At 57.0% G+C, this 24,498-nt stretch overlaps 3 protein-coding genes across 5 annotated transcripts; 1 reads left to right on the top strand and 2 right to left on the bottom strand.

The window, feature by feature from the left end:
• Positions 1-107: 107 nt before the first annotated feature.
• On the bottom strand, positions 108-2,938 carry DCXR (dicarbonyl and L-xylulose reductase). The gene is made up of 7 exons (XM_090059530.1): positions 2,750-2,938; positions 2,517-2,671; positions 1,872-1,914; positions 1,559-1,658; positions 1,388-1,452; positions 1,188-1,305; positions 108-750 (listed from the first exon to the last, which is right to left on the bottom strand). Exons 1-7 carry the CDS (start codon positions 2,909-2,911, stop codon positions 647-649), a joined length of 747 nt encoding a protein of 248 aa, XP_089915656.1. The 5' UTR covers positions 2,912-2,938; the 3' UTR covers positions 108-646.
• Positions 2,939-3,011: 73 nt separating this feature from the next.
• RFNG (RFNG O-fucosylpeptide 3-beta-N-acetylglucosaminyltransferase) lies at positions 3,012-7,234 on the bottom strand. Its single transcript, XM_090059526.1, has 8 exons — positions 6,896-7,234; positions 6,762-6,810; positions 6,387-6,489; positions 6,101-6,254; positions 5,232-5,317; positions 4,982-5,147; positions 4,287-4,372; positions 3,012-4,111 (listed from the first exon to the last, which is right to left on the bottom strand). Exons 1-8 carry the CDS (start codon positions 7,232-7,234, stop codon positions 4,045-4,047), a joined length of 1,050 nt encoding a protein of 349 aa, XP_089915652.1. The 3' UTR covers positions 3,012-4,044.
• Positions 7,235-7,312: 78 nt separating this feature from the next.
• GPS1 (G protein pathway suppressor 1) lies at positions 7,313-19,806 on the top strand. Of its 3 annotated transcripts, XM_090059518.1 has the most exons (15): positions 7,313-7,444; positions 8,641-8,733; positions 10,505-10,686; positions 12,981-13,019; positions 13,262-13,426; positions 13,581-13,716; positions 13,917-13,994; positions 14,472-14,532; positions 14,878-14,963; positions 15,356-15,450; positions 16,327-16,432; positions 16,742-16,822; positions 17,390-17,527; positions 17,880-18,014; positions 18,657-19,806. In XM_090059518.1, the coding sequence occupies exons 1-15, from the start codon at positions 7,412-7,414 to the stop codon at positions 18,729-18,731; spliced, it is 1,503 nt and encodes a 500-aa protein (XP_089915644.1). In that variant the 5' UTR covers positions 7,313-7,411; the 3' UTR covers positions 18,732-19,806. The 3 variants fall into 3 exon arrangements, with proteins under 3 accessions (XP_089915644.1, XP_089915643.1, XP_089915642.1); XM_090059517.1 differs by lacking the exon at positions 12,981-13,019; XM_090059516.1 differs by lacking the exons at positions 7,313-7,444; positions 12,981-13,019 and adding an exon at positions 8,416-8,554.
• The last annotated feature ends 4,692 nt before the right edge of the window (positions 19,807-24,498 follow it).

Below are 24,498 nucleotides of genomic sequence, written 5' to 3' on the forward strand. Positions count from 1 at the left end.
GGTCCTTGCCAGGCTGGTGCAAGAGGTCAGATGTGCCAACCGCAGTGGTGGGAACCCAGCGACTGCTCTGGGCAGGGCAAGGACAGATGGGAGCCCAGAGGCTGGAGAACGAGCTATGGAGGTGCTTTATTGGGTGCTACACGCTAGCAGGACTAAGCGAAACAGCCCTGCACCACCCACTGGGCATGGACACCACAGGGTGCTCCACAAGGCCTGCCTCCCGCGCCCACCCGGTCTCTGCAGGGCAGGGCTGAGGTTGGAGCCTTTGTCTTTCCTACCCAAAGCCCAGTGGGAGGCAGTGAGTCTGGGAGCATCTCCCCATCCCCGAGGAGGAGGAGGGTGTGGGGCGCAGTGGGGTGGGGGGTGGGGGGGCGAGCAGATGGGTCCCATTTCTGATCATCATGTAGAGTGACGAGACCGCGCCTTATTTGGTACAATAAACATTCTCCATGGAGGAGTGCGGCTGCTTCGTTCCCGCATGCGGGGAGAGGGGAGAAGCCAGATGTGGCATCTCTGCCCTGCCGGTGCCACGCCATCGGTCCAGAGGCTCAGGGGTCTCCATCGTTCACGATCTCGTGCTACCTACGGGGTGAAAGCTGGGGGTGGGGGGCAGGGGCCTGGCCCATGGGTGCCAGCAGCACCTGGCCTAGGAGGCGAGGAACCCCCCGTCCACAGGCAGGAGGGCGCCTGTAGTCATGGCGCTTTGGTCGCTCAGCAGGAAGAGGATGCTGTTCACCACGTCATCGACCTCTGGAGGGAGGAGGCACCGGTTGGAGCAGGACGGGAATGCGCTGGCTGCGCAGGGGAGGGCCTGAAGACCCTGGGCTGCTCCAAGGACCGGCCTGGACTGAGGAACGCTGCACCCTCCTCGGAGATAGTGAACTGGCTGGGCCTGGGGCCCCAGACCCCTGGTACTGGGTGGCCCCTGGGCAGACACAGGCCAAGGACACGGCTTGCTGTTGCCTCCTAGTGCTGGCACGTGTGGGTGAAGAGACCGAGAGTGCCACCCAGTTTTGCACTGCCCTGGGGGAGAACTGCAGAGGAGGGGGCTCCGTCCGGCCTTGCTCTCCCAGGTGAGCTGCTCCCAGGGCTCTGGGGTCGACCAGCACTTGGCGCTCCCCTGTGTGGGGCTGACAAGCTAAGCAGGGGGTGCAGCTGAGTGGGACAGCAGCCCCTTCCCCACCCACCTGCAAACCTCCCCAGCGGGATGCGGCTGAGCATGGCACCAGCCTTCTGGGGCTCCGACCAGTTGACGCGGCCCATGTCGGTCATCACCACGGTGGGGTTCACGGCATTGACGCGGATCTGGGGCAGAGCACAGGGCGCAGCGTGACGGTGTGGCCTCAGGGGCTGCCCTTGCTCCCCACCCCGTCTCAGGAGCCTCTACCTTGTGTGGTCCCAGTTCCAGCGCCATCATCTTGGTCAGCATGTCCAGAGCACTCTTCGTCGAACCTGCAATCGGTCGCAGCAGATGGGGCTCTGAGGTGATGCCTGGCCGGGGGGGCCCACATGCTCCCCTCCCCAGCCTCTGGAGAGGCCCCAGTGCCGCGATGCTCACAGTAAACAGCATGGCCCTGCAGAGCCCGGTGGGAGGCCTGGCTGGAGACGTTCACAATGGCTCCAGGTGCCCCCCGTGCGATCAGCTGCCGGGCCACGATCTGCAATGCAGAGCATGAGGCACCTGGGCCCAGCTGGACTCTAGTGTGGCCCCAGATTGCCTCCAGCCCGCAACTTGGAGCTGCTAATCCAGCTGCCCCTTGGGCTCATGTCCCCCGGGTGCCCACGGGGATGCAGCAGCCCCTGGCATAGCTGTTTCCTGGGCCCAACAGAATTTGCTCCCTGATGCAGGCCTGCACAGGAGCCATCCTCACCTGGGACACTTGCAGCACGGCGCGCAGGTTCACATCAAATGACCTACAGAACATCAGGGCAGATGAAAGAAGGGTTGCAGTGGAGCGGGAAGCTGCAGCCCAGGCAGCACTTGTGCCTCAGGCCTCCGCTCAGCCAGCACAAGGATCCGGGGGTGAAGCTGGGTCTGGCTGGCTACGGGCCGGCTGCCCAGGGCGAGCAGCCCCGCCGGTGCTTCCCGCAGGACCAGCCCCGGCAGCAGCAGCCCCTGGTCGGTGCATCGACATCCAAGCGGCCGCGGGGCAGCTGCTCCAAGACGGACCAGGCCGCTCCAGCCGCAGGCCCCGAGAGGCACCCGCTGGGTCCCGGCCACATGTCGCTACTGCTGGGGGCGGAGATTCCTCACCCGCTCGCCCCGCCGAGCTCGGGAGCGGGCCCTGGCCGCCAACGCGCCGCCCCCGCCCCCGCCCCCGGGCATCTGCCCTCGCGCACGGAGCCCGCTGCCCGGCCCGCGCGGGGCGAGGCCTTTGGCCCGAGGCCGGAGCAAAGTCCGGGCACGAGGACGCGCCCCCCGCCCAGCGCGGGCCGGGCCGCAGCGAGAGCCCCGGGCACCGCGGGGCACCGCAGGGCTCTGCCGGGCGGGGGCCCTCGCTGCGGCCCGGCCCCACCTGTCGAAGGCGTCGCGGGTGACGTCCAGGAAGGGCTGGATCAGGGCCACGGCCGCGTTGTTCACCAGCAGGTCCACGGGCCCCGCGCGGGCCAGCGCCGCCGCCGTCGCATCCCAGTCCGCCAGGTCCACGCACAGCGGCTCCAGGCCGGGGCACTGCGGGGAGGGAGGCGGCGGGCAGCGGGCGGCGGGCGGCGGGTGGCGGCGCGGGGCCGGGGCCGGGGCGGCGCTCACCTCCCGCGCCAGGCTCTCCAGGTCGGCCCCGCTCCGGCTCAGCGCCACCACCTCGGCCCCGGCCCGGCGCAGCGCCGCCGCCGCCGCCCGCCCGATGCCGCGGCCCGCCCCGGTCACGAGCGCGCGGCGCCCGCGGAACCCGCGCTCCGGCCCCGGCTCCATGTCCGCAGGCCGCCCCGCCCCGCCCGCGCGGCGCCCCGCCCCCGCCCGCGCGCCCCCGCCCCGCCCCGCCCCCCCGCGCGGCGCGGGCAGCGCAGACACCGGCTCTTAAATACGTTTATTGGCAGGCAGGAGGGGCCCGCAGCCCCGAGCCCCCAGGCAGCCAGAGCGCTTGACAGCTTCAGCCAGGCCCTTGCTCGCTGCAGCGCGTCCAGCCCCAAACACCAGGGAGGCCGCCGGCGCCTGGGAGCCGAGGCTGCAGCGGAGTCCGTGCCCAGCGGTGACCCAGAGCTGGGACAACGCTGCAGGAAGCCAAGGCTCAGACCTTGAACCGGGTGGGAAGCCACAGGTCGTGGGGCAGCTGGGCCCCCCCGCGGTGCTGCTGCCTCACTCCCACAGGAGGGGCACCTACCCACCCCTCACCCACCGTGTCCCAGGGCTGGGAGCCAGGGGAGGTCAGAGGCCCCAGGAACCTCCTACAAGGGGATGGGCAACGTGGAGAAAATGAACCGCTGGCAGCCCCATGGGTCCTGGGCCAGGGAGCGCAGCAGCTGGCACTTCCCTGTGACACAGGGACGCAACTGAGCAGAGACCAAACGGCTCAGGCCACAGCAACCACCAATACAGCAGGCAGCCCACACAGGGCCAGGCTCAAACTTCAGAGAGCAGAGGGACCAAGCAGAGAGCTTGCTCCGTGTATTTCCAACGCAGAGCCATGCCTGCACAGAGGCTGGCATTGGGCTTTGAGGGGCAGGAGGCTCAGGTTTCTGGCTCAGGCCCTGAGACTAAATGAAAACCCCTCCCTGCCCTCCAGCTGCTGGGCTACTTGGGAGCCCTCCCACGCTGGCAGTGCCACTGCTGCGCTTCCTGGTACTGTGTTCCCTGCATTTCCAGAGGCTGGAAGGGACTGGTGCCCCCCAGCCTGGCACAATGTGAAGAGCTGAGAGCATGGGGCAAGGAGTGGGAGAGCTTTGCATCTGAATGGTTCCAGGTGGCATCTCCCCCCACGTGGCTCAAGGGGAAGGCAGTGCTGTTGCAGATTGCTTTGTCCACCTGCCCAGGAGGCAGCGCACTGATCTCAGCTGGGGCCTGCCTGTTTTTGTGCAGGGCAGGTAAGACACCAGCTGTCAGAGAAGTCACACAGTCTTCTTAGACGGGCACCAGGTAGTGTCAGGATAGAGGAGACAGTGAACAGATCTGAATCTGTGAAGAGGGAGACAGAGGACATGAGATGGGAGTGGGTCTGTGTCCAGGCATCCCAGCAGGAGCATGGTGGCTACATGTGAGCTGGTGAAGACCCTGCTTTAGCACAAGCCTGATCTCAGCATGTCCAGTGAGCCCGGACAAGGCAGGGGCGCTTGTTCAGAAGCAGACTCACCGCGTTGGATCCTGCTGCAGGCCGAACGCTCCTCCCACGCTCACAACATTGTGCTTGTTCTCAGGGCCGCCATAACTCAGGGTGACCTGGAAGCACAGGCAAGTTTGCTCAGGCTATGCAGTGACAGAGGGGCAGGCAGCAAAGAAGCCCGATAGGGGAACAGGGCAAAGGCTACAAGGAGCATCTTCTTGCTTCCAAGCCCAAGAGTTCAGTTCCGCAACAGTCTTTAGAGCAGCAAGATGAAGGGATTGGCTCTTGCAGCTTGACTCAGGGGGCAAGGCTGGATTTATCGCTGGCATCCCAGCAACGCTGCAGAGATTCTGCCAAGCATGGACGTGGCCCTGGCCCTGGCAGCGCACCGGCACTGCCCATTGAGGCTGTAGGGATGGTCTCAGCTAGCACTGCGCCAGGGAACCATGAGCTTGGCCCCACCTCAGCTCTACCCGTCGCCTGCACACCACAGGACCGCAACAGTGATTTCAAGCCAGCACGGGGGGTTGGATTCCCTCAACAGAGGCTGCTCCGCATCTTGACCTGCGACAATCAGCAAATGCTGGGACCCAGGAGCAGAACTCAGAAAGGATAAAGAAGGGCCTAGGGGGCATGAAGCCCGAAGAGCAGCGTTTCCCTGCTCAGGTGGGCAGCAGCTGTCTGGCCAGGGACTGCACTGAGCAAAGCCTGAGGCTTGTCCCTACCTGCTGCAGCACTGCCTCGCCTTGCAGCCTCTGCAGATTCTCCAGGTGGGAGTGGAACAGGGGACTGTGCAGCAGCCTCACATCCAGCAGCCCCTCAATGATGTAGCCGATGGTGCAGTCATCGGGCAGACGGACCCTCTCCGCAGTGCTGATGAAGTTGCCCAAGCTATTCAACAAAGCAGGGGAGACTGAGGATCTAATACACCCTGCACCCTCCCAAGCCCACAGCCTGATGCTGAACCATATTTACCTAGCCCAGGGGCTCATCTTCAGGGCCAGGCCCCGGCTGATGCAGAACCCTGCCCCGCCAGTGGCAAACCAGAACTTCACGGTTGTCTGGCAAACAGCAAGAGCAACAAGAGACACTCGTAAGCGATGCCCGACTTCTCCCACCTGCCTGGGCCAGAAGGGGGATCTGCTGCTCTGCAGCATGAGGGGGCTCAGGCCAGCTCTGATCCTTCCAGCTTTTTGTGGACACTCTCCCCTCAGGCAAACACCACTTCCCTGGACCTAGATCTGCAAAGTCCAAGTCAAACTGGGAGCAGTGGGGAGAGAACGGGAGTCCTGGTGCAGAGCAGGGCAGACCCTGCTCTGCCTACGGCCGAGCCTGCCCACATCTCACTCTGTTTTGGATGTGGTTCTGGGGCCTGGCAAAGCCAATCAGGCAAGAGCCTTGGTTTGCTAGCCTGGCTGTCTGCGTGGGGGCAGCCTGGGCCCTGGCGTGCAGGATGCACCTTCAGCATGGCAGCGCGCGAGCAGGGCAGCTGTCCTCTACAAGGGGAAGGCTCCAGGAAGGGGAGTGCACTAGTACAGGGGCAGGCAGCCCCCGGCACGAGTGCCAGAGCATGGCACGTGAAGGCATTTTACTTGGCGCACACGGCTTGAGGCTGGCAAAGGGGAAGGGGCTGGGGCTCCCCTGCCACAATGAGGATTGGGCCCTTGCGGTTCCCCTGCCACCTGCTCTGGCACACGAACATCTTACAAGTTGAGGCTGTGGGTGTTTTTGGCACTTGGTCCAGAAACATTGCTAACCCCTGTGCTAGTAGGTAGCCGACCTATCTGCCCTGGGTCTCAGTCAGGGTGCAACAGCTCAGCCACATGCGTGCACAATGTGCTTACTGATCCATCACTCCGCGCGTGGTCCGCTGCCTCCATGGGGTGGTCCAGGCTTGGCCTTCCCACATAGACATCTTGGCTGTGCGAGAAGGCAGAGAGGAGGCGCAGGAGCGCCCGGGGATTCACGTAGTTGTCGTCATCAACGTGGCAAAACCACCTGGCGAACGGCAGGGGAAACGGCCAGTCAGCTGAGGCAGCGAGGAGGGGAGCGCAGGGCTCCACGCATCCCCCGAGATGGTCCTGGGGTCCCAGCAGAAGGGGAGAGGCTGCCACCCCCTTCCACACGTACTTCTGCCCAGACTCCAGGAACTTGTCGTACTCCACGGACATCTTGCAGCACAGGGCCTGGCGCGTGTGCACAGCGGAGCAGTTGGTGTTGATCACACGATCACCTGGCGCAGAGGGAGGAACGCTTGCGATGGAGCCGCCGCACAGAGCGGGCGCTCACCCCGGCAGCTCATCCACGACACAGGGGGACGGCAAACCCAGGGGGAGTGCCCCGGGCACGTGGCTGCAGTGCGCAGAAAGGAGCAGCCAACGTTGGGGAGCAGGACCAGCGTCCGCACGACGCCCGAGGACTCGAGCGGGCCGGAAGCGAGGGCGGTGCAGCAGCTGCTCGCTCCTGCTTCCAGCCCCCACGGGGCACGGAGGCGACGGCGCTCACCTGCTCGCAGGCGCAGCTCGCGGTCCTCCCAGTCCGTGAAGATGAACGTCTGCGAGAGACAAAGACAGCGGGGACTTGCTGCTTCCCCGCCCGCGGCTCGGGGCCCGGGGCCGGGCGGGGCCGGGGGCGCTGACCTGGGCGCGGGCGCGGGAGATCCAGGTGCGCAGCAGCAGGTCGAGCCGCGAGCGGTGGAACTGGCGCGTGGTCTTGACGGCGATGAAGACGTCGGCGAGCGCCAGGCGCTCCCCGGGCTCCGCCCCCGCCCCGGTCTCGGCCGCCGCCTGGCCCGGGCGCGCCGTGAGGCCGGGGCCGGGGCCGGGGCCGAGGCCGGGCGGGGGCTGGTGGCGGGCGGGCCCGGGGCGGGGGCCGGGCGGCGGCGGCGGGGCGGCGCGGGGTAGCAGCAGCAGGAGGCAAGCACACGACGTGACGCCCAGCGCGAGGCCCGCGCGGCCCAGCCCCGCGCAGCGGCTCATACTGCGGCCCCCGGCCGGGCCCGGAGCCGGCGGCGCAGCCGCATCGCCCCGGGGGGCGCGGGCCCTTTAAGGCGTCACCTGCGGCCGGGCCGCCGTCACCGCCGCGCGGCCCAGGAAGTGCGTGCTGTTGCCCCGGAAGTGCACGCGCGGGGTCACCGGAAGCGGCGCGTCGGGAGGATGCCGCTGCCTGTCCAGGTCTTCAACCTGCAGGTAGTGACCCGGCCCTCCGGCTTTAGCGCCCCTAGGAACTTCTCGCTGGGGCTGGTGTCGCCGCTGGGGCTGGGGCGGGCCATGAGGGCGGCCCCGCTCTGCGCGTCGTGCTGCACCCGCGTACTAGGAGCCCGATGCAGGAGGCCGTGAAGCGGGGCCGGGGCTCGGCTCGGGTCGCGGTCGCTGCGTCCTGGTGCCTCGCGGCCGGGACTGCGCGTCTGCTTGTGCCGGTCGCGGCGCGGGAGGCGGGGAGCGCACACGGGCGGCGTGAGGACGAACAGTCCCGAGTAGAGCGTGAGCCGCCGAGCGACGTCTGCGGCCGGGCCGGGCCGGGCCGGGTCTAGCGACTGAACGGCTGCCCAAGCCGATGGTTCGGCCATGCTTCCAGCGCCACGGGGGCTCTGGCACGCCCAGCGCTGAACACCAGCTGCGGCGAGTCGCCCCCGTGCACAATTCCCGAGAGGACGTGGTTGCCGCTGCCGGCAGGAACGGTATCCTGGCCCCGAGTGAGAGGTCCCAGCGGGGAGTTACACCGGGGCATTGCTCTGCCATTAATCTGTACCTGGGTGATCCTGCCTAGTGTGGGGGCTGGCCCTGGCAGTCTCCTGAGGTTCCCTCCAGCTTCACAGTCTGTGATCCCTTTCCTAATGCATTTGCGTTCACCCCCGCAAAACATGGGGTCACGTCAGTCCCCGGCTCCCGTCGCGCCTGTTGCTTTGTTTGTGTTTTCTGTGTTCCGCTTGATGGGCTAGATGGAGAGCCCTGAGTAGGACCAGAGGGTAGACACGGAGGGTGCTGGTGTGGTGAATGGACGTGTGTTCAGGCCTGGCTTGTGTGTCCCTCGGCTGGCATCCTGGTGCTGCTCCGGGAAGGCAGCGGGGTGCCTGTGGGGGCAGGTCCTATGCCAGAAATGCCACAGCACTTTCCACCGACAGCCTGAGGGCGCTGCTTGCCGTCGCCAGCAAGGATGGGGAGCACTGTGAATTGTGGAGAGCCCTGCTACTTGCTTTGGAGGAGACCTCCATTCTGGGAGGGAACTGCTGGGGCATCTGGAACAGGAAGGTCTTCAAGAGCAGTGTCTCCTTTCTGCTGCAGTGAAGTGGAGTCTCTGTAGGTTGAGCCCAGCAGGGGTGCTGGGTGTGTTCCCTGCAGGGATGCAAGTGAGCTGCAGTTGATGCCACACTTCGTTGTTGCAGGGTGCAGTGGAGCCCATGCAGATTGATGTGGATCCACAGGAAGACCAGCAGAATGCACCCGATATCAACTACGTGGTGGAGAACCCCACTCTGGTACGTATGGGGGGGGCAGAGGGATGGCACGGCTTGTCCAGGGCCTCTTCCTTGGCAGTGTCTTTAAAGGACTCTTTCCTCATTCACCCCTTGTAAATCTTGAAGCCACAGATTGGCAGCATGTCTCCTGTGGAAGGTGGTGGGTGGGACTGACCAGCAAGCTGTCCCAGAGCCTCTTCTCCTGTGCCAGTCTTGGCTGAGGGTGGGGAGCTGGTATGGGCAGCATGTTGTAAGCACCTTCTCAGGTGGGTCAGTAGATCCTCTGATACCCAGAAATAGGTTTTTTGGGGGAGGGTGCTCTCTCTTAAAATGGATTGTTAAATTGAATTTCACTAAGGATCCTGTTCAATAGGATCCTTAATTGTGTTTGAAGCTTCCAGGATGAGATTGATTGGAACTTCCAAAGAGCAGAGCTTTGGAGGGCTGCCTTCCCCACCAGTTAGTAGGCAGGATGTCGTGATCTGGCCGTATGAATGGTACTGGTGTCTTTAGCAACCATTTCCTTTGTGAGCCCCTGACCAGTGACCAGCTTCGCTAGAATGAAGAATGGTTGCCCAAGCCCAGTCTTTGGAGAAATTAACAATGAATGACAACAAGATGTACATGACACGCACAACTGCTTTCTTAGCAGAGCACTACTGTAAACCACTTAAAGGGGAGAAAAAGCTAGAAGTAAGCTTGTATGTGCAACCTTAATTTGCACCCCCTATTCATGTGCAATTGCATGATCATGTACTGTTGTTTTCACAGAGCCCCTGCCTCTCTGACTGCACAGCATGGAAGTTGCTCACGTTGTGAGTTTCTGTACAGTATTCTGTCTCTGTGGTCCTGTAACTTACTTGTTTTGTAATGTTCAAACACTGTTCTGAAGACAACAGTATTAATTTCTCCATGGGCTTTTTCTGTGGGTCTCATCACTTTAGAATCTGCTTCACACAACACTCCTGTAAGATGAGGGGTGTTGTCTCCATTTTATGGATAGGGAGTGAGGCACGGCTGGGCGAGTAAGTTAAAAAATGCTTGTTAATTTTGAGTGCCGTATTTGAGATACTTAGCACCTGATTTCTCAGAGCTCTTCACATTCAAAACAGCTCTTGGGTTTCAGTTGCAACTGTGAGCTTGTGGCTTTTCTGCAGATCAGATCCCTGGGTCTCAAGTCAGGCGTCCAGGAAATGAGATCACTAGCCAAAAAATCATAGTTTTAAATGATTTGCTCAGCACCACCTGGGAACTTGGCACAAAAACCTCCTTTTCCTTTCTGCGGTACCCCTGCCTGCTTTCCTACACCCCTTGTACCCTCTGCAGGACGTGAAGCAGGAATTCTTAAGACAAATTGTCACTAAACACAATCCCGTCCATCCAGTGTGCTGGATCAGGCAAGGCCCCTGCTGGAATAGTAGCATGTGTTCATGGATTTTTGCTTCCTCTTATTCTTGGAAAAGGCTGACATTTACCAAAAATCTGAGGCAGAGAGCCTCCCTGGACTGTTTCAGTCTGAATGGTTACAGTCAGGTAAAGTTACTAACAACTGGCAGCAGACTCTTAACATGAGAAGTGTCAGGCACCCTTAGCAATAGGTGGGGCCAGTAGCTGGGCCTGTGGTAAACCCTGAGTTATGGTGAGACACATGGCACCCTAGCGAATGGACTCGAATGGTGAGAGAGGCAGGAATGAGAGTTCCTGTCCTCAGTTCTTGTCAAGGCTGTGACGGACAAGGTGTGGCCGTGGGGTACTGACACCATTCCTTCCCACGGGCTGGGTTTGTTCACAGGATCTGGAGCAGTATGCCTCCAGTTACAGTGGCCTGATGCGGATTGAGCGCCTGCAGTTTATTGCTGACCACTGCCCCCAGCTCCGGGTGGAAGCCCTCAAGATGGCACTGTCCTTCGTCCAAAGAACTTTCAATGTTGATGTTTATGAAGAAATCCATCGAAAACTGTCTGAGGCCACCAGGTACGCGGCAGGGGCAGGTGCTTTGACCAGACAAGCATGTGTGGACAGGGAAACCTCTGTGCAGGCTGTCATCATGCTCCTGTGTCAGTCAGACAGGAGTCTGGCATTGGGCTCTGCAAAACTGGACTTGCCTCTAGCAGGGATTCAGACATGCAGAAGGGTCTGTTTTCTTAGCCTGTGACCATTACTTGGGACTAGTGATGGTCATGCGTGGGTGCTGCTCTCAAGTTCCTGTTGTGCATGGAGTGGTCTCCGTCATAGGGAACCCAATCCATTTTCTTCCAGGGGCTCTCACTTCCTGTCAGCCTAAAAACCTGCTAAATATTTGCTTTTCTGCTTAGCCAAGGCCCCATAGCAAGACTAACATTTGCATGTGGCTGTGGTCTGTCTCACATTTGATCCACAGTTTCTGTCTGGGTCTCTAGTTAAAATGCATGTTTGCTGGGTTCTTGACTAATCTGTACCGAGAGCCTTTTGTCCTGGGCTGGGATGGTTGTGCCCTGCATGGCAGTGTATTGAGGCTTACTGGTTTTGCATGTGCTTGGAAGGAAATGGCTGGATCAGGTGTGGTTTCCTGTCACTGGTTAAACCACAGTAGACATAATTCATCTGAAATGAAATGTCAGCGGAGGGCATTACCAAAAACTCAGGACTGTTCAGCCTTTCGAGAAACAGGATTGCAGCCCATCTGTGACTAGAGCCTCTTTTGCAAGTTTAGTTACAGAATTAAGGTACAGCTCTGTTTTCCCTGAGGGCCCTTTAGGCACAAATTAAGGTACAGTTACAGTTCCTTTAATTATCACCACTCAGTTACAAAAGAGGCAAAAGACAAGGTTCTACAGCCTGACCCTTTTCTGTTGTACCCCAAAAGCACAAGAACAAACATTTATTCCAATGCCTGTCTAGTGACCTGAAACAGCACAATAGAGACAGTCTCACCCGTACCAGCTGGGAAGACCTCAGGACAGAAGTGATGCACAAACTGTCTAGCGTGTCTTGAATTTTCAGAGTTCTTTTTCTTTTCTTTTTTTTCTTTTGGTTTATATCCTACATTGCATAGGTGGCTTGTTCTGACATTTTAATAAACAACCTCTGATGGGTTTTATTCATAATCTGTGAATTTCAGTGAAACTGTGGAACTAGCCTAGCCAGGTTCTTTCATGGACTTTGAAAGTGTTTGGTAGTTGGAATTTATATCCTACGGCCAGCACCTTTTCTGGAGAGGGAGAGTATCCTGCTTCCTTCATGGAATGTTGCCACTGCTCTGTTTCATCCTTATCTTGGTTTATGGTCTTCTGACATGGCTGCTTTGTTCTTACAGCTTATCTAAGAACCTTACCACAGATATCTCTGTTACAGAAAAATTGACTGGTACATTGTTTTACGTCAGTCAATATTACCAGTATATATGGATTTTCTAATTTAGGGCTTTCTTTTATGATGTCTTCTTTCAGCTGTGTGTTCTGTTTAATTGGATCTGGTTGAGCTGGACATGCGAATTGCTTTCGGTACTTTGCTGACTGGGCCAGGTGTCACGTGTGTGAAGGGTCACTCTGCAGTTTCTCAGAAATGGGCTTGGGCGCCTCCTGCTTGAGTCAGTAGCTTGACACAGGCCTCTTGCAAATGGTTAAGGCTGGCAATAAGTGCTCCCACATCTCTGCCCTGCCACATTCAGCTGACAGACGCATACTTTCAACAGGTTTCTGGGTGACTCCATGCAATTCAGCCTTTCTTATTGGAAGCCAACATATCAGGTGTTACTTTTAATTGCTACCGAGCACTGTAAAACCAATTATTCACACTTGACCTAACCTAGTATTAGTGGTCTGGATTAATAAATGCTTCCTCTATTTTCCCAGGCTTGCTCTTACAGCTAAATGCAAGCTTAAATACATGCTGTCATAATTCAGGTTTATGTGAGGTTCAGAGTCTACCCTTGCCACTGTGGTGTTCCAGTTACTGACAATGCCTGTGGCCTAGACAAGGGATTCAGCTCAAGCAGGAAATTCTGAGCTGACTCATGTGTTGTCCCTTTCATGGCTGTGCTGTGTCCCCTTTGTTAGAGCCTTCTTCAACCTTGGCATCAAGTCCTGGCAGTCTAGCTGGTCAGAATATCTTGGGAAGGGAGCAGGCCACTGGACTGTGTGCCTGCTGTGAGCCACGTGGAAGAGCTTGCAAGGGGGTTTATTGACTGGTCCATGGTTGATGCAATGGGATAGTTGCTCCCCGCACCACTGTGCGACCAGTGTGACCCTCTGTCCTTTGAGCCACAGAGTGAGCTGCTTGTTTTCCAGCCCACCAGGAGCCTGGTCATTCATCGGACTCCTGCAAAGGTGAGGAAGAGGGTTCGTAGCCAGTTACAACAGCAAACCAGGCAGTGTTCGAGCTGCTCAGGAGGCAGAACTTGTACAGCTGATCATATCCCTTTCTTTTCCCCTTGTGTTGGTGTGGGGGGGCATGGGGCCGTGGGCAGGCACAGTGCTGTGTGCCTGGAGAGCTGTGTCACACAAGCAGCAGCCCTGTCTGGAAGAGCTTGCAGCTGACCTGCCTGGCTAAGCTGTGTCCTCCCCTTCAGAGAACTGCAGAACACCCCTGATGCAGTCCCAGATGGTGGGATTGAGCCCCCTCCGCTTGATACTGCCTGGGTTGAGGCCACACGCAAGAAAGCCCTTCTCAAACTGGAAAAGCTGGACACTGACCTGAAAAACTACAAGGGAAATTCGATCAAGGAGAGCATCAGGTGAGGAAAAGAGCGGGTTCCTCTGACTCAGGCTCAGGGGGCAGTGGGTGGCTGTGATGGGTCAGGTGGCACAAACTCTTGTCCCAGGGAGCCCTGCACTTACCGGAATTTCCCTGCCCAAGCGTACGGTTCTGCTCTTAATCCTCTTTTCCAGGAGAGGCCACGATGACCTGGGTGATCACTACCTCGATTGCGGAGACCTCAGCAATGCCCTTAAGTGCTATTCGAGAGCCCGTGACTATTGCACCAGTGCGAAGCATGTGATTAACATGTGCCTCAATGTCATCAAGGTAGCGTGCCCTGCGGTCCCTGACCTGAGGGAGGGAGCGTGCCCTGCGGTCCCTGACCTGAGGGAGGGAGCGTGTCCAGTGCAGAAGCTGCGCAGGCTGCAGTCCCCTGTGCCCTGCCTGCCGTGGCCCAGTGTGGCCAGCAGGTGGCATCGCTGGCTCACAACCCTACTGCTGCTGATGGGCTCCATGTGCTTGAGCAGGTCAGCGTTTACCTCCAGAACTGGTCGCATGTCCTGAGCTATGTGAGCAAGGCGGAGTCCACGCCAGAGATCGCAGAGGTAAGCGCATCTGTCTCCGCCTGTCCTCAGCACGTTCCCTCTGCTTCCCACCCTGGGCAGGGCCCTCCTGCCTTGACCACCCCTTTCTCGGTGCTGCATCTGCTCACTCCTGCTACCCCTTCCTTCCCATCTGACTGGGAGCTTGGTGCCACCCTGCAGCACGGTGCCTGCTCCCTCTGGGCCCCCTGTCTCTGTAGCAACACAGGTCTGGGACCTTTTGGCTCTCTCTGAGTGGTGCAGAAACCCACTGTATTACTTGCTAAGGGTGGACACTAGGTGGAAGCCGTGAAGAGCACTCAGTGAGTGTGGTCCTACGAAGGGATCAGCAAAACTGGTTCCCTTGTGAGACTGTCCCCTGCCTTCCTGCACTCGTGACTGCACTGAACATCACCATGGCAGCCCCCAAAGCTGTTTGTTGTCCTCCCCCCAAAGGAAGGTGCTGGGTTGGGACTTACTGATGTTCTTTTCACCCAACAGCAACGAGGAGAAAGAGACAGCCAGACGCAGGCAATCCTGACCAAACTGAAGTGTGCGGCAGGTGAGAGAGCGCCACAGCACCTGGGATGCCCTGGGCTGCTGCCCTTCCCACTAAAGAGGTCTGGGGTACGGGCACCAGGGAGTACTCGGTGCCCCCACTGACCCCTTGCACTGCACACTCCTAGCAGGAATCGGGAGCCAGGGCGGTGATGGACCTCCCTTGTGTTGGCTCCAGCCCTTTCTTCTCTGTCCCAGAGCTCTGCCAAATAAGGGGCCATACAGTGATTCTTCCAGCTCTGGTTGCTGTATGCTGACCTGGCATAGGCTGTGCTTCCCTGCACTTGTTGCTTGTGCCACAGCTAGCGTGTGTTCTTGGGAACAGAGACCTGACTCTCTCTGTTCTTAGGCTTGGCTGAACTAGCAGCTCGGAAATACAAACAGGCAGCGAAGTGCTTCTTGTTGGCCTCTTTTGACCACTGTGACTTTCCAGAGGTAAGGACTGCGGAGAGGTAGGTGCAAGTGTCTCAAGGCTGTTGTGTCCTTTTAGAGTTATGTATGGGCCTCTCAGTCTTTAGTATGTGTCTCTTCATGGTGCTGCCCTGCTGTCTGGGGTGATGGTAGTTATCCCTGTGCACAGAGGAAGTTGAGGCCCAGGGAGGCTAATGCTAATGACTTGTCCAAAGCTGCATGGGACATCTTCCGGGGCAGGGAACTGACCTAGGGCATGTCCACATTGGTACTTGGTCTCTGCATTTGCCAAGCCAGCCCTGTAGACAAGGAGTTTGGGAGGCAGGCCCCACCGTGCCCACACCTTCCTCCCCAGCCCCTGCCTGGAGCCAGGTAGCAGTGCCCTGATTGACTTATTAGTTTGGCTCTCTCTTCAGCTGTTGTCTCCTAGCAATGTAGCTGTGTATGGTGGCCTCTGCGCACTGGCCACGTTTGACCGTCAGGAGCTTCAGCGCAACGTCATCTCCAGCAGGTGGGCAGTGTCCTCAGTAGAGTTTGGGGGTGGGCAGATCTGGACACGGGCTTGGCTCTGCAGGACAGGAGGCAGCTGAGGTGCCCATTCCTTGCCCCATTAGGCACCCAACCCTTTGATGTTAGCTGGGTTCTCTGTTAAAAGGGCAGGAGTTTAGGTGGGAACAGCCAGAGCAGATCAGAGCCTTGGTCTGTGTGGACTGGTCTCCTCTCTGCAGCAGTAGCAGGTAGGCATTTTGCTATCAGGCGTGAGGATTTTGAGATTGAGCCACAGGATTTCAGCCAAGCTCTTAATGCCTCTACAAAGCTTATCTTAATTCTAGATACTCTCCCCAGTTGCAGAAGCACCTGCTGTCCTGCTTCTGACTCTTTGCCCCCTCTGTGCTATGGGTGCATTCATCTGGTGCAGGAGTGGGGGAACTGTGTCTCTCTTACCCCTCCTGTCTTCGTGCTCAGCAGTGCAGGGAGAGGCCTGGTATGTGCAGAGATCAGTGATTGGGATTCCTGAGGCTAGGCTTCCAGTGGGGTCAGGCATCATCAGCAGTTTCCCCTGGGGGTCCTGGGCTCTGTCTTCCTGGACAGCTGCATGCTGAGCCTACCTGCTCAGCCAAGGGTGCTCCTGAAAAGGAGGCTGAATGTAGCTAGCAGGCAGTGCAGACAGGCATCTCAGCCATAACCAGCCCCATGCTGCTTTCTGGGGGCCTTGCCCCCCCCCCCCCAAGCCCAGGTGCCTAGTGCTAACACTTGGTGTATCACAGTACTGACAGTGAGGAGAACATTCGCAGCCCAGGCCTTGCGTGGGAGGAAGGGGTGTGGCAGTGGGGCAGGATGTCTCAGTGGGGCCTCCAGGTCTGAGTATTGCCGTGTGTATCTGCAGCTCCTTTAAACTGTTCCTGGAGCTGGAGCCTCAGGTGCGTGACATCATCTTCAAGTTTTATGAATCCAAGTATGCCTCTTGCCTGAAGATGCTGGACGAGATGAAGGTGCGTCTGAAGGAGTGGGGAGCAGGGGCTGGCAGCCCCACACCAGCTGGGAGGGAATCGCTGGGTGTTCAGAGTGGTGGGTGTGTCCCAGTTGGCTCTTCCACTCTGTCTCTTGCTTGCAGGCAGGAGTGAAAATCACAGTCAGAAAAGGCCATAACCAGCTGATCCTTCCAGCCACGTTCCTGGTCGCACTGGCATGTTGCTAGTCCTCCGGTTCCCATTTCATAGTCTTCACGTGGCTTGGTAGTCAGTTTTTTTCCCCCTCCTACTGGCTTCCCCCATTCCTAAGGCTCTGCTTCTTCTGCACAGGATAACCTTCTGCTGGACATGTACCTGGCACCTCACGTCCGGACGCTGTACACGCAGATCCGAAATCGTGCCCTTATCCAGGTAACTGCTCCCTGCCTCTGAGCTGGACAAAGGTCAGAAGTGAATCCAGGGAGACCCTCCGGGGCAGCTGGTCTAGCCCCTGGCGGGAGATTTGCTGGACTTTAGGTGTCCCAGACAAATACCTGCCCAGCCTTAGCCTCAGCATCTCCAAGAAAGAAGGTACCACCACTTCCTTGGGCACTGGCCTGCTGAGAGGACTTGCTCCCAGAGATTTGTATCTAAATTTGCCATGTGCAGCAGGTGCCTGTGGCAAGTTGTCCTGCCTTCTGCAGCAAAGTGGACCAGCCTGCTCCCTTTTCTCTATTAGAAAACTGCTGTCATGTCTCTTCTCTCCAAGCTACTTATCCTACTCCCTTCATCCTTGCTGCTTTGACTTCTGTATTCCCACCCTCATCTCATCTTTGTCGCTCCTGTTTCTCTACATACGTTTTAAGATGTGGTGGCCCAAGCTGACAGTCCTTAGTGTCCCTCTGGTCCAGTACTGATTCCTTCCTCCCCAGTGTTAGAGGGCTGGGGGTGGAGGCAAGGGCACGTCCACTTGGAAACTGAGTGTTTTCTTGCCCCTAGTATTTCAGCCCCTACGTGTCTGCAGACATGCGCAAGATGGCCACTGCGTTCAACACCACCGTGGCTGCATTGGAGGATGAGCTGACTCAGCTGATCCTGGAGGGGCTGATCAATGCCAGAATAGACTCGCACAGCAAAGTGAGTGTCCCCTAGGCCATGTTTGTCTGCAGCAGGGCTGGAGTGCAAGTTATGGTCTCAGGCAAGCAGCTGGCTTGAGACACAGTGTTACAAGTCTTTGGTCACCTCTGGTGAAATGCCATCCTGGTTTTAAAAAAAGGGGGGGCTTTGCTTTTCACTGAAGAGGCCCTGGGGTAACAGTCTGCATCTCCGTGTCCATTTCTGTTCCTGGGAGACTGGAGCTGCATTTATTGTAGCAAGCAGCAATTAGCCTGGCTGCTTTCAAGTGGGCCTGAGCCTGAGAGGTGGTTCAGCCTTAGATCTGCAGTGTAGAAAGGGCTCCCGCTGAGCCGAGCCTCCCTGTGGGTTCCAGATACTCTATGCTCGGGATGTCGACCAGCGCAGCACCACCTTTGAGAAGTCCTTGCTAATGGGCAAGGAGTTCCAGCGCCGTGCCAAAGCCATGATCCTGCGGGCAGCTGTTCTGCGCAACCAGATCCATGTCAAGGTGAGTAGAGGGCTCTTGACTGGCACAGGACAGTAACTGCTGATGAACTGCGCCCTTGGAGGAATAGGGGTTCACATGAATGCAAGCTCACATGAGCATCATGTGCAGAGAGCAGGGACATCCACTGAACCTACTAGGCTGACCAGAGGCTGTGGCTCATAACTGGAGTAGGTGCTGATTGCTCATTCCAGGCAGCTGGGCCGGGTCTGGTTCAGTTTTTGTGCTGAATTCTCTCTGCATTGGGGTGTCCCCACCAGGGTGGCCCTGAGGAGTTTACAGGTTCTCTCTGCACGTGGGTAGCATGTGTCACGCAGATGTCCAGGGCTAGCCACCATTTACGGCTGGGTTGGGTGTCTGAAGCTGTCTAGCTGTAGTTTGCCGCAGCCCCGTAAGCTACATATGAGATGCTGCAAGTGATCAGTGGCCAGAAAAATGGCTCAAGCTTCCTGTATGTTTGCAGGTGACAAAAGGATCTGTGTTCTGAGGGCTTGGACAGCATGAGCTGCGTTCCTCTTAGGGAGGGATGAGCCCTGGGCATCCTCACCCCATTGCGCTCTACCTCCTTGCTGGGAGTGTTCTGTGCTGGGTGCCACACTGTGGGATTCCACCCTGACCAGGGTGTTCTGTTCGTTCTGATTGCAGTCTCCTCCAAGGGAAGGCAGCCAAGGGGAGCTCACGCCAGCTAACAGCCAGTCGCGAATGAGCACCAACATGTGAAGCCTTCATGGGCTGTCGCAGGAGCCGATCCCCACCCAGGACTGCATGTCCTACAGCCTGACCACAAACTGCTGAGGTTCACAGACTATCCCTGACTCACTCCCTCCCCTTGGGTGGGGTGGGGCCAGGGCTGGTGGTGGCTACCATTGATACCCCAATTAACTTAATTCCTTTAGAAGAGAAGCTCCCACTAAATGCAGCACCCCTGGAACTGGTTCTCACATCAGTGCTGGTAGCACATCTGCCCCATTCCCCTACACCCACAGCCCCAGAAAGTGCAGGTTATTCAGACAAGTGCTGATTTTTTCGGTCCCTTCAGCTGTTGTGGGAGCTTTCCTGAATCGGGTGCACAGGCAGGCTACAGAGGGGTTTCTCTACCCTGGAGTTTTGTCTTGTTTCCTGAGCTGTGCGGTGCTTCCCCTTTACTTCAGAGAAGCCCTCAGAGTGCTGCATTTTCACTGGGTGACCCAGAGGGCAGCTGGACGGGAGCTTTCTGGAGGAGGTACACACTAGGGCTCCGCACCGCCCTTGAAAGATGGGCACCATGCCCAGACCCTCAGAGGCACTGTGTGCAGGCTGTCTCCCTGCCACTGGGCCCAGCCTCTTTCCATTTAGCCTGTCTTTTTTTCAAAGATCTGTTTCCTTTGTCCCCTCTCCTTGCTACCTGGCACTGCTGGTGAAGATTCTGCCCCATGGCAGTGTCTGCATCTTGGGCAGCTGCTGTTGCTTGGCCAGTTTTACTGCCCCCTGTACAGTGGTTTCCTGCTCCTGTGTGCCAGGGAAAGCTGGTAGTGTGGCTAAATGGCATAGAATTGGCACAGCCTCCCTGGGCAGAAGCTGAAAGGAGTCAGCCATATGTCTGCACTTCAGATGCATCGTGTCCTCTTGTCCATGGAAGTTCTGCAGTTAGTTCTGCCTTGCGTTGGTGCAGCCCCATAGAACGAAGCTGATAACATGGTTCCAGACTCTGCACGTCCCTCAGCTTCCTGCAGACGTCCCTATTCATGCTGGTTTGGGTTTAAACAAGTTGTTCTCTAGTGCATTAAACAGCAGAACTGAGCTGCTCACAGCCCTGTGTGATGTGTTGTGGTGCAGTTGTTCTTTAGATATCAGTCTGAATTGTCTATCATTCCACTGGCCTTGGTGCTGCTGAGGCTGCAGCTGGCACCTCTTATCTGGCTGGAGATGCTCGGGGGCATGGGGAGCATCACCTCGCTGCTGCATTGGCCTGGGTGAGGGCTCTGGGAGGCTGCTGAGCTGAGGGGCTCCCTCCACGTCAGATGCCTGCAGGCAAAGCAGTGGTTGTGTAAAGAGCAGGCTGGGACAAGAGCACCTGCCAGGCCTTTTGTGATGTGCTTCCCATTTCCCTCCAAGAGGATTCTTCCTTTCAGTTGTGTCTCACTCAAGGGCTGCTGCCCCTCCCTTGTCGAGACAGCATGTAGCAAGTGTAACCTCTGCTGGACAGGACAGGACAGGACGCTGCCCCCTCCCCCCCCCCGCCGCCCCCCTTGGTCCTGTGTGGGAGTTGGCACTAGTATGAGGGTCTTCTTCTGGGCATTGGTCGAGACTTCCCCAGTGTTGCTGCTTGATTTGTTCAGCTAGTGGTGGGTGGCAGTGTCTTGCTGCACAGCTTGCTCCCTTTGCTCATGGTCTTTGGAGCAGAGGCTTCAGTGAGCAAGGGAGAAGGCAGCTTGATCCTCTCTTGCCCGAGCCTGTGCCTATGGGCTGTGCTTGTCTTGGGGCTTCCTGCACCCTCTGTAGCACCTCAACACTACTGTCCCCATCCAGGCTTCTCTATCCTCTGGGCAGCTGCAGCCAGCTAGCAGTGCCTTGTATGTTCCAAGTGTCAAGGTGAGCAGAGGCCCCTGCAGCCGGTGTCTGATGTCAGACAAGTAGTGTGGGAAGTCCCTTAAAGAATGGCAGTGTAGCTGCTCCTAGGGATGGCAGGAGCCAGCTCTGCCCAGGGAGCTCTAGGACCATGACCCCTTCTGGGGAAGGTTCCTACTGATCCATGCCCCCTGCAAAGCGGAGGGTGAGACTACCGGAGTGATGTGGGGCCATGCTGCTGTCTCATTCCCTGTAGTTTGTCCCTGCACCTGGCTGTGGCTGGCTTAGTGGGACATGGGGTGCTCCATCCTTTGACAGTGCAAAAAAAAGTGACTGGGGAAGGAGGAGTGGGCACTCATTATGGATGGACCATTTATTTCTGTTCTCAGACTTAGTCCAGGTTCTCTCTGGTCTAAGAGTTAAGGGGCCACCAGCTACCTGCTGTGACTTCAGTTCAGTGTTGTGCAGCTCCTGGTTAGATCAGCCTTGAATAAATAGAAAAATGCAGTACTTGGGGTTCAGTGGCTGTAGGGAGGACTGGAGAGAAGAGAGTGGTTGACCTCAGTTATCGGTGTGCCAAAGGCAAGATGAGGCCAAGGCTTGCTGTGTCCTCATGCAGTGTTTTGACCAAAGGCAAAAGTGATAATTAAGGTGTTATCCTGGGGTGAAAGCTAGCCTCAGTGAAAGCAGGTACAGGTGTGCCCAGGACAAGTGGCAAATGGCTTGGTGTGTACCTATGGCATAACAGCTTGCTGATTCACAGCTAGTGGTTGTGAAGAAATGGAGGTAGTGGCCCCTTTATGTAATTACCAGGCAGGACATAACAATTTGGATGCAGGCACAGAAAGCTTCTTGAGCAAGCTTGTAGATGATGTGAAACTGGAAAGGATTGTGAACACGTTGGAGGATGTGAGTGCATTTCAGAAGGATCATGACAGATTAGAAAGCTGGCCTGGAACTAACAGGATGCAGTCCAATGTAGACAAGTGCAAGGTGTTGGGCTGCAAGAGGAATAATCAAAAACCCAACTATAAAGTGGGTGCCCCTGGCTGGATGGCAGCTCTATGGAAAAGATCTTAGGTGTCTTGGTAGATCAGACTCAACACAAGTCTGCAGTGTGATGCAGCTGCACAGAAGGTGAATGTGATTCTGGGCTGCATCAACAGAAGCATGAGGGGCAAGACTGGGAGGTGATCGTGGTCAGGGCTCATCTGGATACTGGGTGCAGTTCTGGGCTCCACATTTTGAAAAGAATGTGAAGAAGTTAGAGAGGGTCCAGAGGCAGTAACAAAGATGCTCGAGGGTTGGAAGGCAAGTTGTATATGGAAAGATTGCTGCTTCTCATGTCCTTGTGCATGATTCTGAAAAAAACCTCTCGTTTATGACCAGCACTGGCTCTTTCTGTTGCTGCAGCAGGGATGCCCTTTGTACAGATCTCACCAAGGAGCTGGCAAACAAGCAGCTTCTTTGTAGTCTGCACTTCACCGTACTCACATATTTGTGTCGTTAGAGTAGCCCCATTTGGTCATACTTGTTTTTTATCTTCCTGTTTGCATGTGCAGTGTTTTGGGCATCGCCATGCTTGCCTGTCTAGATCAGCCCTTTGAGGAAGGCTCTCCTGGGGTTCCAGGTCCATTTTAGAGCATCTGATGTACAATCTTTCCTTCCATAACCTTAGTCACTTTGTCAGCCCCCAACAGCGCAGCCCTGGTCTTTTGTGTGTAACCTGTGTGGAAGCATCGAGTGGATGCTTGGGGTCTTCCATCTGCCATGATCTTTCTTTCTGACTTAACTGCCTTTCTGATATCAGGTGTGGTGCAATGCCAGCTAGTAAGTACAGGCTATCATTGGTGTTGGCTTTAGACATCCTTCCCGACAGCTGTCGTTTAGAACTGGGTCTAGTTTCTGGGCATGAACTGATCATTTCTATACTGGATGTGCATAGGAGAGACTGACGGAGCTGGGCATATTTAGCTTGCTGAAAAGGCGCTTAAGATGGGACATACCAGCAGTCTTCAAATACTTGCAGGTCTGCCATAGAGAAGAGGGAAAGCACCTTTTCTCTCTCGCTGCAGAGAGGAGGACATGGACCAGTGGCTTGAAGTTGCCCAAACGTAAATTTAGATTGGATAGCTGGAAAAAGTTCTTTGCTGTTAGCACGGTCAGGTAGTGGAATGGATGCCAGGGGAGGTGTAGACTCTCCATTACTGGAGATCTTCAGGAGGTGGTTAAACAACCACTGTTCAGGGATGATTTAGGCATAGCAGCGCTTGTTCTATTACGGGTATTTCCCATGCTTGTGGGCTTGCTGGTTGCCCTTACCCTGGCCCCTACCCTGGCTTTCTACTATATGCATCAGGGTGTTTTTAAGACTCCCTCAGAGGCCCTGGGTGCTGACTGCAGCCCAGGCTGGGCATGGGGCTGTGCCAATGCTCCTGCTGGGACCAAAGCCAGAGGTTCCTGGCGAGAGGGCCTTGCCACTCTGCTCAGTCAGACATCTTTGGGGCCAGGAAGGAATGTTACCCCACGGTCAGATTGGGCAGTGGGGGGGGTGTGCCTTCCTCAGTAGCATATAGATTCATAGATTCATAGATGCTAGGGTCGGAAGGGACCTCAATAGATCATCGAGTCCGACCCCCTGCATAAGCAGGAAAGAGTGCTGGGCCTACATTACCCCAGCTAGATACACATCCAACCGTCTCTTGAATACCCCCAGGGTAGGGGAGAGCACCACCTCCCTTGGGAGCCCGTTCCAGACCTTGGCCACTCGAACTGTGAAGAAGTTCCTCCTAATATCCAATCTAAATCTGCTCTCCTCTAGCTTGTGGCCATTATTTCTTGTAACCCCCGGGGGCGCCTTGGTGAATAAATACTCACCAATTCCCTTCTGTGCCCCCCTGACGAACTTATAGGCAGCCACCAGGTCGCCTCTCAACCTTCTCTTGCGGAGGCTGAAAAGGTCCAGTTTCTCTAATCTCTCCTCGTAGGGCTTGGCCTGCAGGCCCTTAACCATACAAGTGGCCCTTCTCTGGACCCTCTCCAGGTTATCCGCATCCTTCTTGAAGTGCGGCGCCCAGAATTGCACACAGTACTCCAGCTGCGGTCTGACCAGCGCCCGATAGAGGGGAAGTATCACCTCCTTGGACTTATTTGTCATGCATCTGCTGATGCACGATAAAGTGCCATTGGCTTTTCTGATGGTTTCGTCACACTGCCGACTCATGTTCATCTTGGAGTCCACTAGGACTCCAAGATCCCTTTCCACTTCCGTGCCACCCAGCAGGTCATTTCCTAGGCTGTAGGTGTGCTGGACATTTTTCCTCCCTAGATGCAGCACTTTACATTTCTCCTTGTTGAACTGCATTCTGTTGTTTTCTGCCCACTTGTCTAACCTGTCCAGGTCTGCTTGCAGCTGTTCCCTGCCCTCCGGCGTGTCCACTTCGCCCCATAGCTTAGTGTCATCTGCAAACTTGGACAGAGTACATTTCACCCCCTCGTCCAAGTCGCTGATGAAGACATTAAAGAGTGTCGGTCCAAGCACCGAGCCCTGCGGGACCCCACTGCCCACACTCTTCCAGGTCGAAACCGACCCATCCACCACAACTCTCTGGGTGCGACCCTCCAGCCAATTCTCCACCCACCGGACTGTGCAGTAATCCAAGTCACAGCCCCTTAACTTGTTCACCAGTATGGGGTGGGATACCGTATCAAAGGCCTTCCTGAAGTCCAAGTATACGACATCCACCCCTCCTCCTGCGTCGAGGCGTTTTGTGACCTGGTCATAAAAAGAGACTAGATTGGTCAGGCACGATCTACCTGCCACGAACCCGTGCTGGTTTCCCCTCAGCATAATTTGTCCTGCCGGGCTCTCACAAATGTGAGCCTTGATGATTTTCTCAAAGATTTTGCCAAGGATGGAGGTGAGACTGACTGGCCTATA

This window comes from Crocodylus siamensis, chromosome 8 (assembly GCF_052110815.1).
Source record: "Crocodylus siamensis isolate JL-2025a chromosome 8, ASM5211081v1, whole genome shotgun sequence".
Taxonomy (NCBI): Eukaryota; Metazoa; Chordata; order Crocodylia; family Crocodylidae; genus Crocodylus; species Crocodylus siamensis.

Excerpts from the sequence above, each read along its gene's own strand:
- DCXR (XM_090059530.1), bottom strand. The coding sequence starts at position 2,911 with ATGGAGCCGGGGCCGGAGCGCGGGTTCCGCGGGCGCCGCGCGCTCGTG. Across the intron at positions 1,915-2,516 it reads ACCCGCGACGCCTTCGACAG|GTCATTTGATGTGAACCTGC; the intron begins GTGGGGCCGGGC and ends GATGTTCTGTAG. Across the intron at positions 1,453-1,558 it reads GCAGGGCCATGCTGTTTACT|GTTCGACGAAGAGTGCTCTG; the intron begins GTGAGCATCGCG and ends GACCGATTGCAG.
- GPS1 (XM_090059518.1), top strand. The coding sequence starts at position 7,412 with ATGCCGCTGCCTGTCCAGGTCTTCAACCTGCAG. Across the intron at positions 8,734-10,504 it reads TGGTGGAGAACCCCACTCTG|GATCTGGAGCAGTATGCCTC; the intron begins GTACGTATGGGG and ends GTTTGTTCACAG. Across the intron at positions 15,451-16,326 it reads CGCAACGTCATCTCCAGCAG|CTCCTTTAAACTGTTCCTGG; the intron begins GTGGGCAGTGTC and ends GTGTATCTGCAG.
- RFNG (XM_090059526.1), bottom strand. The coding sequence starts at position 7,234 with ATGAGCCGCTGCGCGGGGCTGGGCCGCGCGGGCCTCGCGCTGGGCGTC. Across the intron at positions 6,811-6,895 it reads TCTCCCGCGCCCGCGCCCAG|ACGTTCATCTTCACGGACTG; the intron begins GTCAGCGCCCCC and ends TGTCTCTCGCAG. Across the intron at positions 6,255-6,386 it reads TTCCTGGAGTCTGGGCAGAA|GTGGTTTTGCCACGTTGATG; the intron begins GTACGTGTGGAA and ends GCCGTTCGCCAG.